The sequence below is a fragment of the Chelonoidis abingdonii genome, chromosome 8, assembly GCF_003597395.2.
Source record: "Chelonoidis abingdonii isolate Lonesome George chromosome 8, CheloAbing_2.0, whole genome shotgun sequence".
NCBI lineage: Eukaryota > Metazoa > Chordata > Testudines > Testudinidae > Chelonoidis > Chelonoidis abingdonii.
Window position 1 is genome coordinate 79,859,857 of NC_133776.1, and position 20,265 is coordinate 79,880,121.

General features: G+C 41.9%; 1 protein-coding gene across 5 annotated transcripts in view; it reads right to left on the reverse strand.

The window, feature by feature from the left end:
- The window catches only part of EDA (ectodysplasin A), a 189,723-nt gene that overhangs the window by 18,405 nt on the left and 151,053 nt on the right, over positions 1–20,265 (reverse strand). For 4 of the 5 annotated variants that reach the window (XM_075068751.1, XM_075068752.1, XM_075068754.1 and 1 more), the window contains exon 3: positions 3,148–3,177. The exons of the other annotated variant lie outside the window; for it this stretch is intronic. In XM_075068751.1, the coding sequence (XP_074924852.1) occupies positions 3,148–3,177 (30 nt within the window). The remainder of the gene's footprint in view (positions 1–3,147; positions 3,178–20,265) is intronic. 5 annotated transcript variants of the gene reach the window in all.

Sequence of the window (20,265 nt, forward strand, 5' to 3'; positions counted from 1 at the left end):
CCTTTCCTGAGTTGTTTGATGGAACATGCAGGTTTTTTTTCTTTCATTAGGTGGCACAAAAGTTCATTTCTTGTCTCTATCTGCAGTGGAAGTTAGACAGTCAGCACTGCTTGTACATGTTAGTGTACAGAACTGAGAGCTGACTACTTTTATGAAATACTAGAATTCTCTCCCCCATGTTCCCTGGGCCTGCTCTTGTATTTTGAATCATAAGAAAATTAAAAACTAGACTGTAGTATTTTTAAAGCAGAAATTTGATTTAAATTATTTTATGAAAAGGTACATGTCTTAGGAGGGTGGGCAGAAGTTGTAAAAGCAGACAAAGTATATTGTTGGTAGTATTTCTCTCCCAATTAGCATGCATGCCTCTTCCAATCTGAGCTGGCAGATGGTTGAGTACTCTTTCAATCCTGAAGCTCGCCTCCCCAATAGGATTACACATTTTTGAAATTATCACCTTGAATCAAAATTCAAATCCTTACACATCTCCCGTAAAGCATTTTTATTTAATTCCTTTGATTTATATCATTCTCTATCCTAGACTACCTTAATACAGGATCAAATGTGCACCTAAGCCAGATTCACTGTTGTTTGTCCTTGCTCTGCCTTGGGAATCAAGATGGAATACACATTACAGCTGTTTTAACTAAATCCTGCCCCAGAGGGCTATTTTGCTACTTCAGGTGTAAAACAATTACATGTAATTCTGATGCAGCACATGAGCACATGGTGCATCAAGTTATTTAAACGAATTTTCTACTATGCAGTGAATCTTACTTACTAACCTACAAAGTAGAAACAGAGCTGTAGGGTAAATTGTGAGAGCTCTTGATTCAGCCTCTAGTGAGGTAATCATTCCAGAGCTGAAGAGATGTATAAGAATTGCTGCATCTGGAAGATGGGCAAGAACTTTCTTCAAATTTGGTAAAAAGAGCAAGCAGGCAACTTGTGGGGGGTGATGAGGTACTTAGTTGCTCTATCTCCGCCACAAAACATGTTACATAAATCACTTTCTTGGGCAGAATTCCACCCATACTTGAAACCCTTTGCCCACAGGAAATGAGCCAGAGTTATTGAGAAAAAGTGAGCGAGCATGAACACATGTATGCTTGAAACTGTGCACATAAAACAAGGGAAGAAATCACAACATGGAAATGTGTTGGCATATCCTCTCAAAAAACTCCTGAAAGTATTCAGCATTTGACGGCAAGCCAAAAGAGAAAGCTGATACTTATGGTTAAGTAGGTGGCATCTGCATGGCTCTTGCATAGCAAACGATGCCCTGCGTAGAGTTGCCACATACCAAAAATCTAGCTAGATTTCACAGGGTCCTCATGCAATCACCAACACAGCCACAGAAGAGCTTTATAGAGCGTGCTTTGATTATCTGATTCCCAGCTTGTCAACTCTGTCTTCAGGCAGCATGCACACACTTCCTTTCTTAAAAACAGGGGGAATTGAGACTTTTTCTGCTTTAGGGGATACCAACCAACGAACAATCATTGTTTTTGCAAAATATGGCAGCACCACAGAAACTGAAAAATACTGATTAATACAGCACTACCATTTTTTCCTCTGCTGCGCCAAAGCAGTTAAAATGTCATAATTATCACTTCCTATGAGGCCTCTAGTTCTACTGATCCTACATGAGAGGGATTAAGTTTTCAGATTTTTTTTTAAAACTAGGTCTTTGGAAAATATAATATTTAGGGTGCCTTTCATAGAAAACATAGACAGAGTTCCCAACTGTAGCCAGCATCAGTCACTTTCAGATTGTCCACAATGACAGGGGGGTGGAGCCTTGTGGCGAGTGGGGACTAAGGCCCACCACAGCTCCTCCCCCGTACTGGGAAGAAGCTGGAGCTGCCCTGAGCCTCAGGCAGGCAGGGAGCTGTGCCACAGGGAATCCGGGACAAATGATGTCTCAAAGTCATTCAGCCCAGGACTGGGACTTGAAATGTACATTTTGAGACTCTCTCACCCAATTAGGGATGGGTGGTCACCCTATTTTAAGCACATGCTTACCTCCGTTCTTATTCAGCAAACACTTACACACATGTTTAACATTAAGCACACGTACACGTTCTTTGGTGAACAGGGATGGACTTAAGCATATGCTTAATTTAAATGCATAAATAATGCTTTGCTGAATCACATCCTAGATCAGTACTGCACTCTCTTTCAAGCATGTGGGCTACACCTGGAGGAACGCAAGCACTGCACACAGCAATTTTCTTTCAAACTTACAACGATCTGTAAATGTACACAAGTGTTTACAGAATACATAAAAAGGATACTTCAAGGGTTGCAAAGGGAAGAGTAACAGTAGGTAGGATGGCACTGCTTCTTTGAAACCAGTTTCCTGACATCAGACCTTTGAGAGGGAGTCTGGTAGGCAACTGAGGTGTTTTGATTTGTTAGATTCCTAACAAAAAGTCTGTGCAGAAACAGAAATACTTCAAAAGAGGGCTGCAAAATAGCAGCTCTCAGGTACTATATACCACTGTAGCTCAACTGGGCTAATGTGCTAAATTACCTTATTAATGTAAAATAAACTCTTTAATAAGCACTTTTTAAATAAATTACTGAACACTTTGTATAGCTTGAAGGATGTGGTATCAGAGTCCGATCCAAAGCCCTGAAGTCAATGGACTTTGGCTCATATCACTAAAGACATGCTTGCTAAAAAGTTAGGCTGACTGCTGAGTAAACTTTAAAAATCAGAGATTATGCTGAAAATCATTTTAGTGAAAATGACATGACGAAGGACAAGCAACCAATGATAGGTTGACCCATGACCCAGCCAACTGCATTTACAAATATGAAAGCTTGGGAATTATTTGTATACTATGCAGCTAATTACAACTGCATCCCCTACACTGCCTCCTCTGAATACTGATGTGCCAGCTTTTAGGGGGAAAAATTAGTAAATGTCTATCTTTCTAAATATGGACCTGCTCAATCACTACAACAGAAGTGGAAAATTATATATATGAGGCAAGGTATACCTAGACTGATAAGAGTAAAAATGCCACTTGTCCGGTATTCATATTCATCAGAGAAAGTTCACAGCCAAAAGTAGCTTCACATTTGCTAGAGAGAAGTCACTGCAATGAGCAAGTAAATTAAATTAGATTTTTAACTTACCCTTTTTCTTGTTTTTAACTGAACTTGGACCTACAAAGAGAAAAGAAAGATACTGAAATTCACAGCAAGCATTCCCTCAACAACAACAAAATGAAGAAGGTGGCTGGAATGTGATTTGGCGCAAAAACAAAATAGCAAGGTAAGCCAATGCTGTGGAAAGCATAGGCCTATGATCAAATGATCTGTTAGACCAACGCACTTATGTGAAATCTTCCTACTGTGTTGCCTTCTCTCAAACTGATGATCTGTAACTATGATGGCTGATATAAGAACTCAGTATAGCGAATTTTGGTGAAAATTTCTAACAGAATTTCTCTTTCCTTTTAGCATCTGTTTCTGGACTACAGCAATTCTATGATGGAAAATACTTTTCATCCCTGGAGTCATGGTTCTATTAACACATATAGCCAAATTTTCACCTCAACCTCTAAACTGCCCACAAATTTGCACATAGGTTTTGATCATACATCTCGAGAATTTCTATGTGTAAAAGTTGGGCCATGTACATGCAAAAAATTGGTACACAAAACTGCAAGCACAACTGTTGTAAGTTTGGTTGAAGCTCTTTAAAAAAATGTGATAGATAAGAAGTTTAATTTTTAAGTGCTCCCTCTCAAAATGAATTTGGTCATCACTATAACTGCATAGTCATAATGTATTCATTTATGACCCATGTGCATGACATATGAATTTCCATTGTAATTTAATTTAACGTAATGGACACTTAAAGGGAGTGTCAACATTTTCAGCTGTCAGTAAGATCACAGGATTAATTTCTCGCGAATGACTTTGTAAAGAAAACAATCTTAAGAACTCCTTTGAACTTACATGTTCAAGAACTTTCACCAAGTCAGGTACGTAAGTGCTGGCCTGATTCTTAAACACCATCTTGCACTCCACAGACTTCACATTCCCGGCCTCACCTACTCTTCCTCACATTCCTTGTTTCTAAACATTTGAGGAGTTCCAATAATAGTTTCCCCATTGTGCAGACAGGTTGAACCTTCTTTAGAGCTAAGTAATTAAAACCATATTCCCCTCCCAGACATTGTCAAACCCTTCACAAAATGCTCCACTAAAAGCTTGGTTTACTATATTCACTTTTGCCAAAGGGAAACCAGAGCTAGCACTTTGCAAGCTTTGAGAAACCATATTGCTCTGAGAAACTCCAATGAAAACCTTTCTTGCTAAGCTCTTTATTAGATTTTCCAGCACCTGTAGAGAAACCAGTGATCTAATGTAACTCAGTCTTTTTGTACATTGGTGTGCTTTCACCTGCTGCTCTGAAAGATGAAGGAATTTTGTCTATTATAAATTACTGAAGCAGTGGCTCCCAGACTGTTGTCTGTGGAACATTTGATGATGATCTGCGAAAAAATGGCTGGTCACATGGTGCTTGGTCTCCTCCTTGTTTCCAGCTGCTATTATGCAATAAAAAATGCTGTAAATGCATATATGATTTCCTAATATTACTTGTTCATGTCAGTAATTGTACTAACCACAGGGAAGTTATGTGATTGACAGTGTGAGTGAAGATGGCTTGTGTAATCGCAATGGATAGTGTACATGAGAAACTCTATTAAGATGTGGCCCAACCGTATTAAAGAAACCCCTGCCATGAACAGCAAGGAGGAGGAGGAGGAGAAAAAAAACGTGGGATGGGGACAGGAGAGAGAGAGAGTCCAGATATGCCATGAACCAGGACCTGTTCGAGACTCCACTGTAGTCTAGCCAGTGCTGCCAATGGATGAGCCAGATGACTGGGGAAGGAACCTTGGGTAAATGTTTGCACGTATTTTTCCCTGCAACTTTTAAATGTAAAGATGGCACCCAGCCCACCCCCAGGTTAGCACTGGTATTCACTTTTCATTGTTTTACTAATACAATTAGAGGCAATGGTACAAAAAACAGGTAGAGGAGCTTGGAAGCAGGCATGATGCTGCTAAGGTAGTTTATCTGCAATATCCGCCATCTGCCCATAGATCAAAAAGTTGTATTTGGTCATAAGCACTAGGTAGTTTGAGATACGAAACTGGAGACTGGCTGAGAAAAAGACTCCAGCCCCAAAGGTACTATCAGTTCCTTAGGGATCTAAATTCTTGCAGTATTGATGGGTATCAAAGATGGGGTCAACTGAGAACCTGTGGAGGACAGTTTTGGTACCAATGCAGCTGGTACCAAGCACTTGGCATGAGAGTGAGTTGGCTCTGATCCCATCTTTACCATACGTCTTTGGTATAGTTCACTTTCGTGTTACTGTTACCAAGTGTTGTTCGGGAACAGGCTTAGGACTCTTCTCAACAGTGTCTCTGATGATCTGGGTATAGGTACCCGAAGTCGGTACCAAGTCTGTTTTAGATGACTGGCTCTTCTTCAGTGTTGCAGTACCGACACCACTCAGTGCCTGCATGGAACTCGCTTTGGGACTTGAGGTCTATGTAGCCTTCTTGTGCTTTGGCAACTTCTTGAGGATGTACTCCTTATCTCATTCTCCTTAGAGGAAGATGTTGTTGAGGACTTCAGTACCATAGATGTACTCGATCCTGCAGTATTCCCCAGATCTCTAGTGGTTGCTGGTGACTGAGATTTTGACATGGACGGAGCACCAGTGGTACTGGGAGATCCATGGAGAGGGGCTTCTTTGCCCCTGGATCTGAAGCGGATTGTAAAGCTTACTCCATCTCCTTATTTTTCTGAGATCTACCCTTGAAGGACACGCAGATATTGCACTTACTGGGGATACAAGTATCACCCAAACAGCGGAAGCACCCAGTTACTGATTGGAATAGCCTCATGGCAGAAAAGGTACTGGGAAGCCTGGCATTCCTGGGTCAAATAACAAAGAAATCTCTAGAAAAGGAAGCTTGTGACAACTATCTAACTCTTTTTTTATGGATAAAATTTGTTTTCTTTTTAAGAAAAAAGAAAAAAAAAGACCAAAGGGAACACCTGTTCCAACAACTCTATAAGGTAACTAACTATATGCTAACTAACATACATTGCTGAAATATTAGATAGAACAGGTCTGTGGAGATTCTGTTTCAGGCTGAAGGTGGCTGAGAAGGAACTGTGGTTGGTTAGCCCATGCAGCCCTATATAATCTCAGCGCAAGGCATGGGGATGTATGGGGTGGATGCATGGGCTGAATGGGCACCGCTTCCAAAAATCTCCAATCAAAGTTGCAGGCACCCCTGACATGGAGCACCTACAGGGACACTACTCAAAGAACTCTGGTTCAGTGAAAGATACAATGTATTAATTATAAATGTACAGCAAATACTGCATAATTCCCAAAGTTTCCAAAACTGCAGGACCCAGAGCACAGTCCAACACAATGGATTACTGTGGCTGACCATTAAAGTGCTCTTTCAAGGCCTCTTTTAACTGCATAGCTCCACGTTGAGCTCTTGTAATGGCCCTTGTGTCTGGCTGCTTACAGTCAGAAAACATAAGAACATAAAAATAAGAACAGAGAAGGGGAACAAAAATGATTAGGGGTATGAAACAGCTTCCATAGAAGGAGCAATTAAAAAGACAGACTATTCAGCTTGGTAAAGAAACAACTGAAGGGGAACATGATAGAGGTCTATAAAATCATGAATGATATGGAGAAAGTGAGTGTTTATCTCTTTACAGAACACATGAACCAGGGGACATCCAATGAAATTAATAGGCAGCAGGCTTAAAATAAACATAAGGAAGTATTTCTTCACACAACACAGTCAGCCTTTGAAACTGATTGCCAGGGGATGTGGTGAAGACCAAAAGTATAACTGGGTTTAAAAAAAAAAAAGGAATTATATAAAAGTTCATGGAAGACAGGTCCATCAATGGTTATCAGCCATGACGGTCAGGGTTGCAACCACACAGTATGGGTGTTTCTTAACTTCTGACTGCTAGAAGTTGGGACTAGACAACAGGGGACGGGTCACTAGATAAATTGCCATGTTCTGTTCATTCCCTCTGAAGCATCTGACATTGGCCACTATAGGAAGACAAGATACTGGTCTAGAAGAACCACTGGTCTGTCCCAGTATGGTCATTATTACAGTCCAGTCTGCACCTGCTGAGTTGGTAATTGAATCCTTGCTTGGTGCTGTCAAGGTGGCTGGTGTACGGCCTCATCATCCAGGGGAACAAGAGACAGAGTTCATCAGAATCATTACTGGCATTTTAATATCACAAGTGGTAATCTGCCCATGTCTACTATGTATGTTTACTAGAGAAGAGGAACTCCACTGGTCTGGAGTTTTGTGGATGTGTATGAAGGGGATTCATCACAGCCCTTAAAAGAAGCCCAATGGCAAAGTATTTTATAGAATGTTAAAAATGCCTCTGTGGAACTCAGGCTATGCTTATTACAGTAAATATGCTATTCAAAATGTCACAGAGCTTATGCAAGATGGGGGCCTTTCCCTCTCCATATGCAATGGCACTGTCCAGCAATCAGGCAGCTGCGGAAAGAGATGGACACTAGAGTGAAAATACTGCTTGGCTTCAGCAACCAAACCTCAGCTGAAAATTATATCCTAGGTTATATATCTACAATGCTGGGTTTAACTCCACCACAAAGACTGAAGGCCACAATGATTACCAAGTGCATGATTTTACAAAAATGGAGGAGTAGGCTTGTGCCCAGAATAGAGTACTGGCATTTGGACCTATCTCAGTTAGCAGCAAAAAAGAATAGCTTGTAGACGAAAAGAACAATTATATGAATTCAAAGAAATTTGAACCTCGTTTCTTGATACATTTGGATAAAGAATGCTGAGATAGCTCAAATAATGCCACTTCCACTTGACCCCTCTGCTTTTTCTTTCCCTCTTCCTACACCCCATCCCCTCTTCCTTCTTTTTTGCGTATGTCTGTTTTTTTGTTAACCCCCATTCAAACATATTATGGCTGTGTAATACTGTCTATTTTGTACTGCAGCTTTGATAAGTTGTAAAGTTGCACAACTGCAAAATTTTACTTAATATTCTATGAAATGTGCGGTATTTGGTCACAGATACAAGCTGTAAACCATTTATCTTGTTAATTTTTAATGTTTGCTTCTTGATGAAAATTAATAAAAAATTAATCACACAAAAAACTATTAAATATGACAAAATTAAATACTTAAAATTCCCCTCCTTCATGCTCTGGGGATGAGACCTGAACCCCCATCCCTATTTCTCTGGAATAACACTATACATTTTCCTTTCTCCAGACTGAGACCTTGTATTTCAAGTCTTACTCCACAAAAACGTTTCCAGAAGTATTATGATTATGATGGTGCTGGAAGACATGATGAACATTGATATAACAATTCATTAGGTGGCTTTTAGGCACATATTGTATTGCAGGGGTCTCAAACATGCAGCCCACAGGCTGCACATGGTCCGTGGAGTTACTTGCTGTGGCCTGCCAAGCTCCTTGCCCCCCTAGAGTTATTTCCTGTGGCTGCTGGGCTCCTCTCCCCTGCCACCCTCCCTCCCCCTGAGCACGCCACGTCCCTGCTCCTCTGCCTACCTCCAGGCTCTTCCCATCACCAAACAGCTGTTTGGCAGCACTTAGTGCTTTCCAGGAGTGAGGGGAGAGGAGCGGGGAGCCGCACACTCGGGGGAAGAGGCGAAGAGGTGGGGATTTGGGAAAGGGGACGGAGTTGGGGTGGGGACTTTGGAGGAGGACAGGGCGTTGGAATGGGGCGGGGAGGGTGGGAAGAGGCAGCGAGTGGCAAGGTCTCATGAAGGGGGTGGAGTGGGGCAGGTCCGAGCCAGACTGGGGCGGGGGCTTTGTATCTTTATATGAAAGGTGTCAGTGATCAGCCTCGGCCAATGTGCTAGTCCTCATGTGGCCCTTGTGGTGATTTGAGTTGGATCCCTGTTGTATTGTAAAAGCAGCAGAGAATCCTGTGGCACTTACTAGATGACAGGACGTTTGGAGCGTGAGCTTTCGTGGGTGAATACCACTTCGTCAGCAGCTGCGTCTGACGAAGTGGGTATCACCCACGAAAGCTCAACGCGCCAAAAAGTCTTGTTAGTCTATAAGGTGCCACAGGATTCTCTGCTGCTTTTACAGATCCAGACTAACACGGCTACCCCTCTGATACTGTTGTATTGTGTTCAGCAATGACCACAGACCAGCAGTGACGGACATGGTATAGAAGCCTATTTAGTTTAGCAGTCTCCATCATGTGGGCAGAGTGAAAGTAATATTATTCTTTCTATAACCAGTCTTAAGCAACACAGAGGAAAGATACAGCTCTACAAAACTGAATAAACTAATGAAGTGCCCTGTTAAGAAGTTCAGTATAACTGACCTCTACTGAAAGATACCGTAGACCTGTCTATATCATCCTACACTATCACCTATGTTCATATACATCATATGCTCACCGTGCTCATATACATCATGTTAGGTTTTAAATCTTTAGAACCAGTGATGAAACTCTGGGGAAAATGGTAGTTCAGAGCACTGGTTCTCAGTCTTTCCAGACTACTGTACTCCTTTTCAGGAGTTTGATTTGTCTTGTGCACTCCCAAGTTTCACCTCACTTAAAAACTACTTGCTTACAAAATCAGACATAAAAATACAAAGAAGTGTCAAACCACATTACTAAAAAAATGCTTACTTTCTCATTTTTACCATAGAATTTTAAAATAAATCAACTGGAATATAAATATTATATGTACATTGCTGTGTATAGTATATAGAGCAGTATAAACAAGTCATTGTCTGCATGAAATTTTAGTTTGTACTGACTTTGCTAGTGCTTTTTATGTAGCCTGTTGTAAAACTAGGCAAATATCTACATGAGTTGATATATTCCCCGGAAGACCTCTGAGTACATGTACCCCTGGTTAAGAACCACTGGCTTAGAGGTATCAGTGCACTGACAAACAGAGCAGAGTCATTTCAGGCTTTTGCTTCTATTTTGGGCCCCAGTGTGACCCTGTTGCCCTCTACGTGTTCAACTATATGAATTATAATACACAGTGAAAACCTGAGCCACTCACAAGACTGGGATTTGGAGCAGTTTAAGATCCACTGCAAATTATGTGTATAACTGAATCAGAAATAGCAGGTAATGGGCAATACAACTGAGGTCTGGTAAACTGGCATAGCTACCCAGAAAGGCTTTGAACAAAGGATGTAGAGCAGTGGTCTCCAAACTTTTTTGATCATGCATCCCATCAGTAAAAATTTTTTGAGCACACACCCTGTACCGCCCCAAGCAAAAAATGCCAAAGCAAAAAAACAAAAAAAAAAGAAAAAAAGAAAAAAAAGAAAAGCCACCTGAACTGCCGAAGCAGCGCTCCCCCTGCCGTGTACCCTGAAGGATCCTCTTGCGCACCCCCTGCGGTGCACACACCCAACTTTGGAGACCTCTGATGTAGAGAACAGAAACCAAACACCAATACACACAAGTTATAGCCACAAAAGCAGCTATAGCATTGCTTATTTTAAGACTACACAGGAATAAAAGACCTGCAGCATGGCCCTGGCTGCCCTGAGTCAGCTGACTTGGGCTCATGGGGATCAGGCAAAGGGGCTAAAAACCACGGTATAGATGTTTGGGCTCAGGCTGGAGCCCAAGCTCTGGCTCCCTGTGAGGCTAGAGGGTCCCAGAGTTCGGGTTCCAGCCTAAGCACAGTGCCTACACTGCAAATTTTCAGCCATGGAACCCAAGCCCTGAGCTTGAGTCTGCTGACCTTAGCATCCAGGCCCGTCCAAATTGGGGCCGGAGCCCCCCAGATCCACAGGCTGGGACTCCCAACCCAGCTTGATGTCTGTCGGCCCAGCTGCATCATCCTCCTGCTAGTGCTGTGCACTCCTGCCCCGGTTTCTGGCCCCAGCAGTAGCCCAGTGGTGGGTGTGCCTCGTGGGGAATGGTCTGGGTGGGCTAGTGGTGGGGCAGAAACCAAAGCAGCCGTGTGTGGCTGACAGGAGGGGGACGCAGCTGGGCTGACGGAGACCAAGCTGGGGTCAGGAGGGGTGGGTGGAGCTCGAGCCCTGGCAGGGACCCCTTCCACCTCATGGTGGCCGCTGAGCAGTGAGGGAGAAAATCCCTCCTGCCTCCCTCCCCAGGACACCCGATCCCTTCCGCGCCCCTTCCTGTCACCCCCCATCATTGCCCATCCACTTGAAAGCCAGGGCCAACCCAGTTTTCCTGTCCTAGTTATGCCACTGAGTCAGGTAATATGACCATTGAACCTATAGGCTCAACATATGCTCCTCCAGGCCCCAATTCACTAACGTACGTAAGCAGGTGCCTGGACTTCAACGGGGCTCTTACATGATGCAGATTAACCATGTGCTAAGGTACCCTGCTGAATCAGGGCCATAACACTAATTATACTTTACTAATGATAAAAGTTAAGGACTTTAATGAACAACTGTCTGGCTTCAGAACTTTCACAAGAGTTAAAGATTTGCAGTGATGCTATTTATTTAATTTCATTTCTTCCATAAAGAGAATCTCATGGCAATAGCAAGGTAAGTCCAACAAATTCTAAATAAGAACATAAAAAAAATAAAGCAAAACTGAGTTTTGATTGGAGAAAGAAAAGAAAAAAAGCTGGCAACACAAACAAAATGATTTTCTCAAAGAGTCCTTCACCTTGTTATCTCCATTCCTCTTTCTTGGGCAAAAAAGGAATAAAATGGATAATAAACTGAAGTGCACTGAGGCCAAAAAAAAAAAGGACAAGCAAACTTCATAGGTAAGTTCTTTCCAGAAAACTGGTTTGTCAGAGTCATTAACATTCCAGCAACAGAAGCATTTTATATCATAATTCAGGAATGCTTACAAAAGTAAAATGACATGTCAAATTAATACTATAGAATTACATTTAAAAATGACAATACAATATCATTCAAACTGGATTTCATCCCTCTTAATAATTATAGTTGCAGATGCTTTATTTTCCAACTTTTAATTATTACAATAAATATATAATTAATGATCACCTTTCAACTGAAGGAAATTTTCAGTTATGAACTCTCAAAATTAAGGGTTTTTGACAGTGTACTGATGATAATAAGTGTTAATGACAGCTTGTTATGAATGTGAAGAAAAAGACGAGTAACATTTTCAAAAGCACCTACATTTCACTGAGTTTCAGTGGAGACTAGACTCTAAAGTAGTACCAGTTGCAAAACTTTTGTCTGAACATTCTTTCATTAGAAAAAAAAATATTTCAATGATTTTTTTTGTGCAAAATTATATCAATTTTGACAAAAATTCCACAGGGGAAAAAAAAATCACATCTAAACAAATCATTTTTAGTGATGGAAAATTTCAAAATTTCATATTAGAATTTTGAAAATTCATTTTGCTTTTTTATTTTTATTACTTCTATTATTTTTACATTATATTATGAAGTCAGTAGTAATGGTGCACCATATGCACAACTCATTCCAATTTGCAGTGATAAATTTTGAAATGTTGAGATTTCCCATTAAATGGAAATTCTGAGTTTTGTACAGCTCCACTTCTAACGCACTTATGAAAATGGGACTTATACTCCTAAATGTGATCAACCTGAAGTCTTATCAAATTTAAAAAGTGAGTTAATAGCAGTTTTGTGTACGAAATCTGCCTCGTCAAGTTTTATGAAATTCCCACACACATGTGGAAATGTACTTGGTTAAACAGGGGAAACACTGTAACTGATCATAAGTAGTATTGTCAAATACACAAAGTAAACATTGAGAAAACACAGTATTTTCTTTAATTTTTAGTTATAATTTGATTATTAAGGTGACAGTGTCCATTTAAAAGACACACTTACACTTGAATATTGATCACAATTTAGTGCTGTCTGACTGCAGGGATTTCCTTGTTCTCTTCTCAAATAAAGCCCAAGAGCTCACTAGCCAAATCCCACAGAACCCTGATTTGAACAGTGATATAGTACTGAATTCACCTCTAAACGGAGGTCATGTGCTGAGAGAAGTAAATACATCACTCAATAACAACTCTTTTGCACCCTTCTCATCTTCAGGGAAGGGAAGGAGGGAATAAATGAGTTGCACCTACAAGTTGTGGTGGGGAAAAGCCAGCACTTTTTCTACAATACTGGAAGTTACCCTCATTCGGCCAGCTGTAAAATGTTAACAATTCATGAGGTACCTACTCTGATTTCAAAACTCCATTGAATATAGTTCATACAAGCTTATTTTTCTCTAATGCTTGGCCTAATACTTAGTAAAATCCTCTTCAGATTCCAGATTTTAAAGAACATAATGCAACCTCCTTTTTAGTCACTAAACCCCAGTCTCTGTTACAGTGGTAGGGGGAAAAGAGTAATTTTCAGAAACTTGTAAATGCCTCGTTTGACATCACTGCTTGTCTGCTTATTAAGCAGGTGCATGCTTTGCTGGATTAGGGTCTTCGTGCTCTGCAGCTTGCTGAATTGAGCCATATATGAAGGGAACTATAGTATTTCTCTGGGGTGGAGAGAGGGAAAGGAAGCCATCCGGGATCAGCAATGGTAGAACAAGCTAACTGGGGCACCTGGACAAAGGAATAAATAATAATACTTTTACCTCTGACGACGAAGAAAGCTGAGAGAAGAACCCCAGAAAGTAACTGCTAGTCCCAAACCAAAATTTACTGCAGAATAATTTCAGCTTTGGAAAAAAATCCAATGGAAAACTGAAATTATTGCTCCTTGGCTGCTCACCTGACTTCTACCTCCCTTCAGCCTCTCCTCCAGAAATGGGGCTAGAGAAGCAGAGAACCCAGGCACTTAGCCTCCCTGCCTTTCCCCAGCTCTGAATGTACTGAGCATCTCAGCTTTCTGTTTCTCTGGCCCTGGTGCTGGGAGGAGGCTGAACATCCCATACTCTGCCTCTCTGGCTGCTGGGCTGAAAGGCTCTAATCAATTTCACTTTTGAAATTAGCAAGAGTGTTTTAGGCTGGCAGCTGGGAAGTCACAAAGTCTGTTTGGGTTTCTCTAATACAGATTTTTTCTTGTAATCCTGGCTGATAAAAAAAAAGTTGTGTTTTTTATTTCTTGTCTCAATTTGGGACAATTTTTTTTCAAAACCACAAATTTTTTTGTGGAAAGGGCTTTTTATTTTCTGGCCAGCTCTAGCAGTTTTACATACTAAAGATATTAAAACAAAGAACACGATTTTCACTAACATTATAAAGCTGTCCAACAAATCATTCAGATCCAGGAGAAAGACACTTCACTACAGAAACATGAAAGGGTTCTGAAGAAACAAAAAGGTCAGGTACAGTGCAGACAGCTGCATTGCAAAATTTCCTCTATTGTTCCCCCCCCCCCAAAAAAAAAAAAAAAAAAGAGAGGGAGAGACAGGTGCGTGTCTACACTGTCCTGCAGGCTTCCCATTTTTTATTCTCTGAACTCCATAATTACACACACTATAGAATTAGCAATGACCATACCAGCTATCACTAAAGAGCCTAGCTATAGTATTCTAAGAAGCAAAGGAAGAGCTGGCAGAGAACATAATTGAAATAAAAAAAATCAGAATGGAATTTGAGTGTTGTGTATCCGTCTCTTCAGACTTTTGAGTCATGAGAGTTTATTTCATGTTATATATATATATCACACCATTAGAACTATAAACAGAGTGAAAGTACAAATAACTGTGGTGAGCCAAACACATTTGAAATGGATGGAACCAATTAGCTTCAAAGACGAATGAGGGGAATGAGAACCACATGGGATGTCAATGTTCACAGTCTATATTACAACACGCACATCTGTTCCAAGCACGGCAGAGAGAGATGCTGGGGCTGTGCAAGTGGATCTTTCCACAAACACAAAAATACTTCTGACATGAAAAAACACATTATTATTAGCTTTGGGAGCTTCTGAGTCTCTGGGGTTTGCATCTGTTCATCTCCAGCAGGAGAAGTTGGATATTTCAGCTGGTGCAATCAAATAGTCATGAGACTCCTTCTGTACAACATAAGACAGTCCTTTGTCTAAACTTCCACCTTTGCTCAACATTGTTAACTTTTCTGATCTTTCAAAAGTTACAAGAAAATGCTGATATTCTTTCCTTTTACTCGGGATAGGAGGAAAAGGCCCACTGTAATGTCAGACATTTTTAAAGTTCTGTTCTACTCTAAAAAGTAGCAAGGTATCAAGCTCGAACATTTCACATACCTACTAGTCCAAAGATTAATCCTTTTAACCATTGTGAAAGAGATCTGTTCCCTCACACCTTTCCAAAGCCACATCCCACGGTTTAAAGAACAACAACAGCTGTGTGCATTTATTCTGTACTGTATCTAACATTTTGTATCAGCTTATTTAATATATTTAAAATTTAACTTACTCCCAGAACTGGTTGAATAGCAGGAAAATATATTTGTCAAATATATTATTGGATAATTTTCACTAGTATTTATCAGTTACTTATATTTGACTAGTTATAGATCTGGTTGAATACCTTAAAAAAAGTATTAGTTCTTTCAGTTAATCTGTCAAATAAAGGGGTGGGAGGTGTCAAGCCATTTATAGGGTTTTAGATGATGAGGAGGCTAGAAAAGGTACAGGGTCCTCCTGACCTTCCAGCTCTCCAGTGTCCTCCTGGTCGGTGCCTTGGGCCTCTGTGCTGGCTGTTGTTGCAGCAGCGGTGGTCTGGCCAGCTGTTGGGGCTGTCGCCATGGTTGTTTCAGCGGTGATCTGGGCTGTGAACCCTGTGCTGTCGTCATTTCCAATTCCTGGGCAATCTTTAGGTGGCTGGGGTGCTCAGGTTTCAGAGACTATCGACTAAGAGCCCCTAGAAAATAAGCCCTGGGCCTGCTGATAAGCCCAGGCAGTCCAAATGGGCTGCTGAGGCCGCGGTTGCCAGTGCAGAGGCCATGCCGCCGGTGACTCACTTCTCTGCCTATCCAATCTATGCCTGCTGCAGTGGGAATAAAATGAGTCCCCGTCCGAGTCAGATGACACTGATCTGGACCATGACGACCACGGTGATGCTGACTAGTACTGCGCCGGGGACCGGTGACAATGTGCCTGCACTGGGGACTGATGCCAGTGTGTCTGCGCTGGGAGATTGGTGCGGCTCTGCCAGTGCCAGAGATCGATACAGTTGTCTCGTTGGTGCTGGGGAACTGCACACGGGGTCCGGAGCTGGAGATTGATGCCTCGGTGATGCTGAACCTGAGCGGTGACGAGGTGAGTGGTGTCAGACCGGAGAAAGTGATCGCCACATCATGGCTGGCTTGCCTCTAGATGGCGCCGGATGCAGCGGTACTGAAGGCTTGTCTCTGATAGCCAAAAGTTGAGAGGTTGTCATCACTATTAAATCCCTGGTGGCTTCAAGTGTCCGGGGTGGAGGGGAACGTCAACTCCTTCACCTGGCACTGCCTGTCCGAGTTGTCGCTGGGCGCCAGACTTGACAGTCCCCTCTGGCGAACCAAAGTCAATGGTGCCAACTCCTGCTCCTTGGGCACCGAGTGCTCCTTCGAGGGATGCACTGCTGCTGTGCCTGGCGGTTGGGTTGCCGTCGGCACTGGGGAATGGCCCCTATCAGTTTTCTTGTTCTGCTTGTGCAGCACCGGCAAATGAGAGCAGTGATGTGTGTGCACATCGGTGCCAAGGGTCTCTTGGAATAGAGATCGGAGTGCTTCGCACCAATGCACTTGGTGCCTGACCCTGGCACTCTGTGGTGGGCTGAGAACAGAGAGCTGACTCCATCAGAGGTGGTTTCAGATGGAAATTTTGCTCTTTCTTCATCCTAGGGCAGAAAGGCCTGCAGAATTTGCACCAGTCTGTTTGGTGGTCTTCCTTCAGACACTTCAAAGACGTGTTGTGGGGGTCGCCAGTTGGCAAGGGCTTACTGCAGGCCCTGCAAGGTTTAAACCCTTGGCCCCGAGGCATGCCGTGGAGCAGAGGGGAAGGTAAGGGATGGGGGAGGACTCTGTTCCCTAACCTTAACTAGTCTATACACTATGTACGTGAAACCTAGACTAACTGAAACCTAGACTAAAACTACAAACTAGAGAAGAAAGCTAAAGAAAGCACTTGCAAGGCAAGCGAACTCAGTTCCAATGGCCATCAGGGGCAGTAAGAAGGAACTGGAGAGGGGCGAGGTCAGCAGGGTCATATATTGAGCGCCATGAAGGTGCCACTCCAGGGGGCTCCACAGCCAACCCGACGGGAGCTGCTAAGGGAAAAACTTTCCTACAACCAGGCATGCGGCGCATGCACACCTCATTGGAATTGATGTGAACAAGCATTTGAAGAAGAACTCCAGCTTGCATGGACAGGTAGGGTTCTGTGGCAATGCAAAACACTGCACCTACAATTTACAAAGCAATCTACAACCAAGAGGCCTTCCTTCAAGCAGAACTATTATAGCCATAGGTCTTAGCAATAAGTTAGTTGAGATCAGAGTGGATAAAAATCCATGATTTAAAAAAAAAAAATTTTTTTTTATTCGAATCGAATTTTTTGATAAAATGCTTTTTGAGGAAAAAAGCTATCTAAATATAGTTTTAATAGGATACATTATAGCTCAAAGATTTCTCATCATGGAATAGGGATTATAAATTCTAATTCTATTAGTATGAGACCATATATTCATGTAATGTTTAAGAAAAGTTTTGTAAACAAGTTCTAACAGTACATGGATTAGGGACCCAATTTTATGCAGTTCCCAGAGCTTCTGTATAGATTATTTAGGTTAATCTTTCTATCTACCCAATGGGACTTAGTGCTCAGTCTAGAAGATACCATCAGAGATGCTTAGTTTTATAGTTCTCAGACTATGGATTTGTGTCTCCAGAGATAACATGCTTGTTAACAGCAAAAAATGTTTTTAAATAAATAAATAAATATACAGAGGTGAGAAATAACAAACCTCAAACCTATTGTCCCTCTGCAAATCTGTGTACATAGAGTCAATCCCTTACTTCTCTCTAAAAGTGCAAAGTTTCAAAAAGTTCAATGAACAGAAGATTGTTGGGGGTGGAATAGATCTGGACAAGGAGAAGTAGTCTGGAGATAAATGTGAGAAGGGAGGGGCAGGCAGTAGAAACAAAAATGAAACTGTTTGAGCAACATATTCCAGAAGTCTTGAGGTCTTTCTGAGTGTAGCCTTCATTGATTTGATATCTACCATACCAATCTCTCACTAGAAGGGAAAACCTATAATGGCAGCACTGATTTTTAAATCTCTTTAAAAATGTATATATAATGTGTACCTTCTAAAAATGAAACCTACATCTATCTGTGAGTTGTGAAGAATATGCATTAAGGTTATAACAACCAACAAGAATGCACTTTTCTGTAGAAATCCATGATTAAATCGAGTCTTCCTGACTAGTGATTTAAATCATGATTTAAATCAAATCCACCCTAGCTGAGATGCATACACTTCATTTAACTTAAGGAGAATGCAGCACCTGCGATACAGAAAGCAGCAGAAGGGATGAGTGTAGCATGTTATCCTACTTCAGAGAACAGATACTAGCCCCAAGCCCCTGCAGACCTATGCTCTGCTGGATAAATGCCAAGTCTATAGAAAAAAAAAAGGTGGTGATGCAACTCAAAATTATTATGGTTGGCATCTCTTACAAAGAGTAATAGATTTCACATTTTTTCTCTGATTTTACTTTCTGCACACTACATTTGCCATGACTGACTATGTATATCTTCAAAATCTAACCAAAACAACTTCAAGACACATAAAAATATAGGTGGGAAATCTTTTAAACACACCTATGGTCATTTAATTAATAAAGGTGGGGTTTGCTGAAAAATAATTCCAATTCCACCACATCAGGTCAGTTTCTTGGTTTGTTTGATGTGAGCAGAGCTCTTGGAAATATGCCTGTTTTAAGTAAGTCCTACAAAAGGTAGATTATATTACATATCTGTCAAAAGAGGTGCGATTAACAAAGTGAGCTGCCTCCTTGGATAGAGTTCCAAATTGTGAAGATTAGAACAGAGTGGATCATCTTAAAGCATACTCTGATAGCATCAACATTCAATTTAGAACAGAGCTCTCTTTCTTTGGATAAATTTTACTGGGCCGCTAGGAGATTTTAGATGTTATAATTACATAGTCAACACTACACAGAAGCAAGTACCCAAGTTAGTCGTGTGTGTATGTGCACACGCACACATACGTACAGCTGCCATATGAATTCTTTTATGTAAGACAGATACCACGAAGAAGTAAATAATAAAAAGCTCACTGATGCATCTTTAAAAATTAGTTTAATCTAATATCAAATCCAAATTACTAAAGCGCACTAATCATTTTAGCTCTTTGTAGTGACTATACAACCTGAAATCTGAATTTCCTGAGTTGGTAATATTTGTTCCAGGGATAATTACAACATTCCTGCAATGAGTACCATTAAGTTACAGGTATGTATTCTCAATGTTAACTCCATATAAACACAGTTTTTGTTTGGGAAGAAATATTACAAGCCCAGAAAATATAACATAGATGTATATAATGAAAATCTTGTATAGACCTGAAGGATGGTGAAATTAGGCCCTCTCCAAATTCTCAACCCCATTATATTGAGAAGTTAAGTGAAGCCCAAGTTTACAGAGCTAGCCAGTGTAAGAAGCAAGGCGTCTTGTCTGATCTCACACCACCTAGTGCCTCCCAGATAGAGTTGCCAACTTTCTAAAACCGAACACCCTTGCCCCGCCCCTTGCCCCCACTCACTCCATCCCCCCTCCCTCTGTTGTTTGCTCTCCCCCACCCTCACTCACTCGTCCATTTTCACCAGGCTGGGGCAGGGGGTTGGGGTGCTGGGTGTGTGTGTGAGGGCTCCAGCTAGGGGTGCAGGCTCTGAGGTGGGTTGAGGATGAGGGGTTTGGGGTGCGGGAGGGTGCTCTGGGCTGGGATCGAGGGGTTTGGAGGGGGATCAGGGCTGAGGCAGAGGACTGGGGTGATGGGGGCTCCAGCTGGGGGTGTGGGCTCTGGGATGGGGCTGCAGATGAGGGATTTGGGGTGCAGGAGGGGGATCCAGGCTGGGGCTGAGGGGTTCAGAGGGCATGAGGGGGATCAGGGCTGGGGCAGGGGGTTGAGGCATGGGAGGAGGTCAGGGGTGCAAGCTCTGGGCAACATGTACCCCAGGCAGCTCCTGGAAGAAGCGGCATGTCCACTCTCCAGCTGCTATGC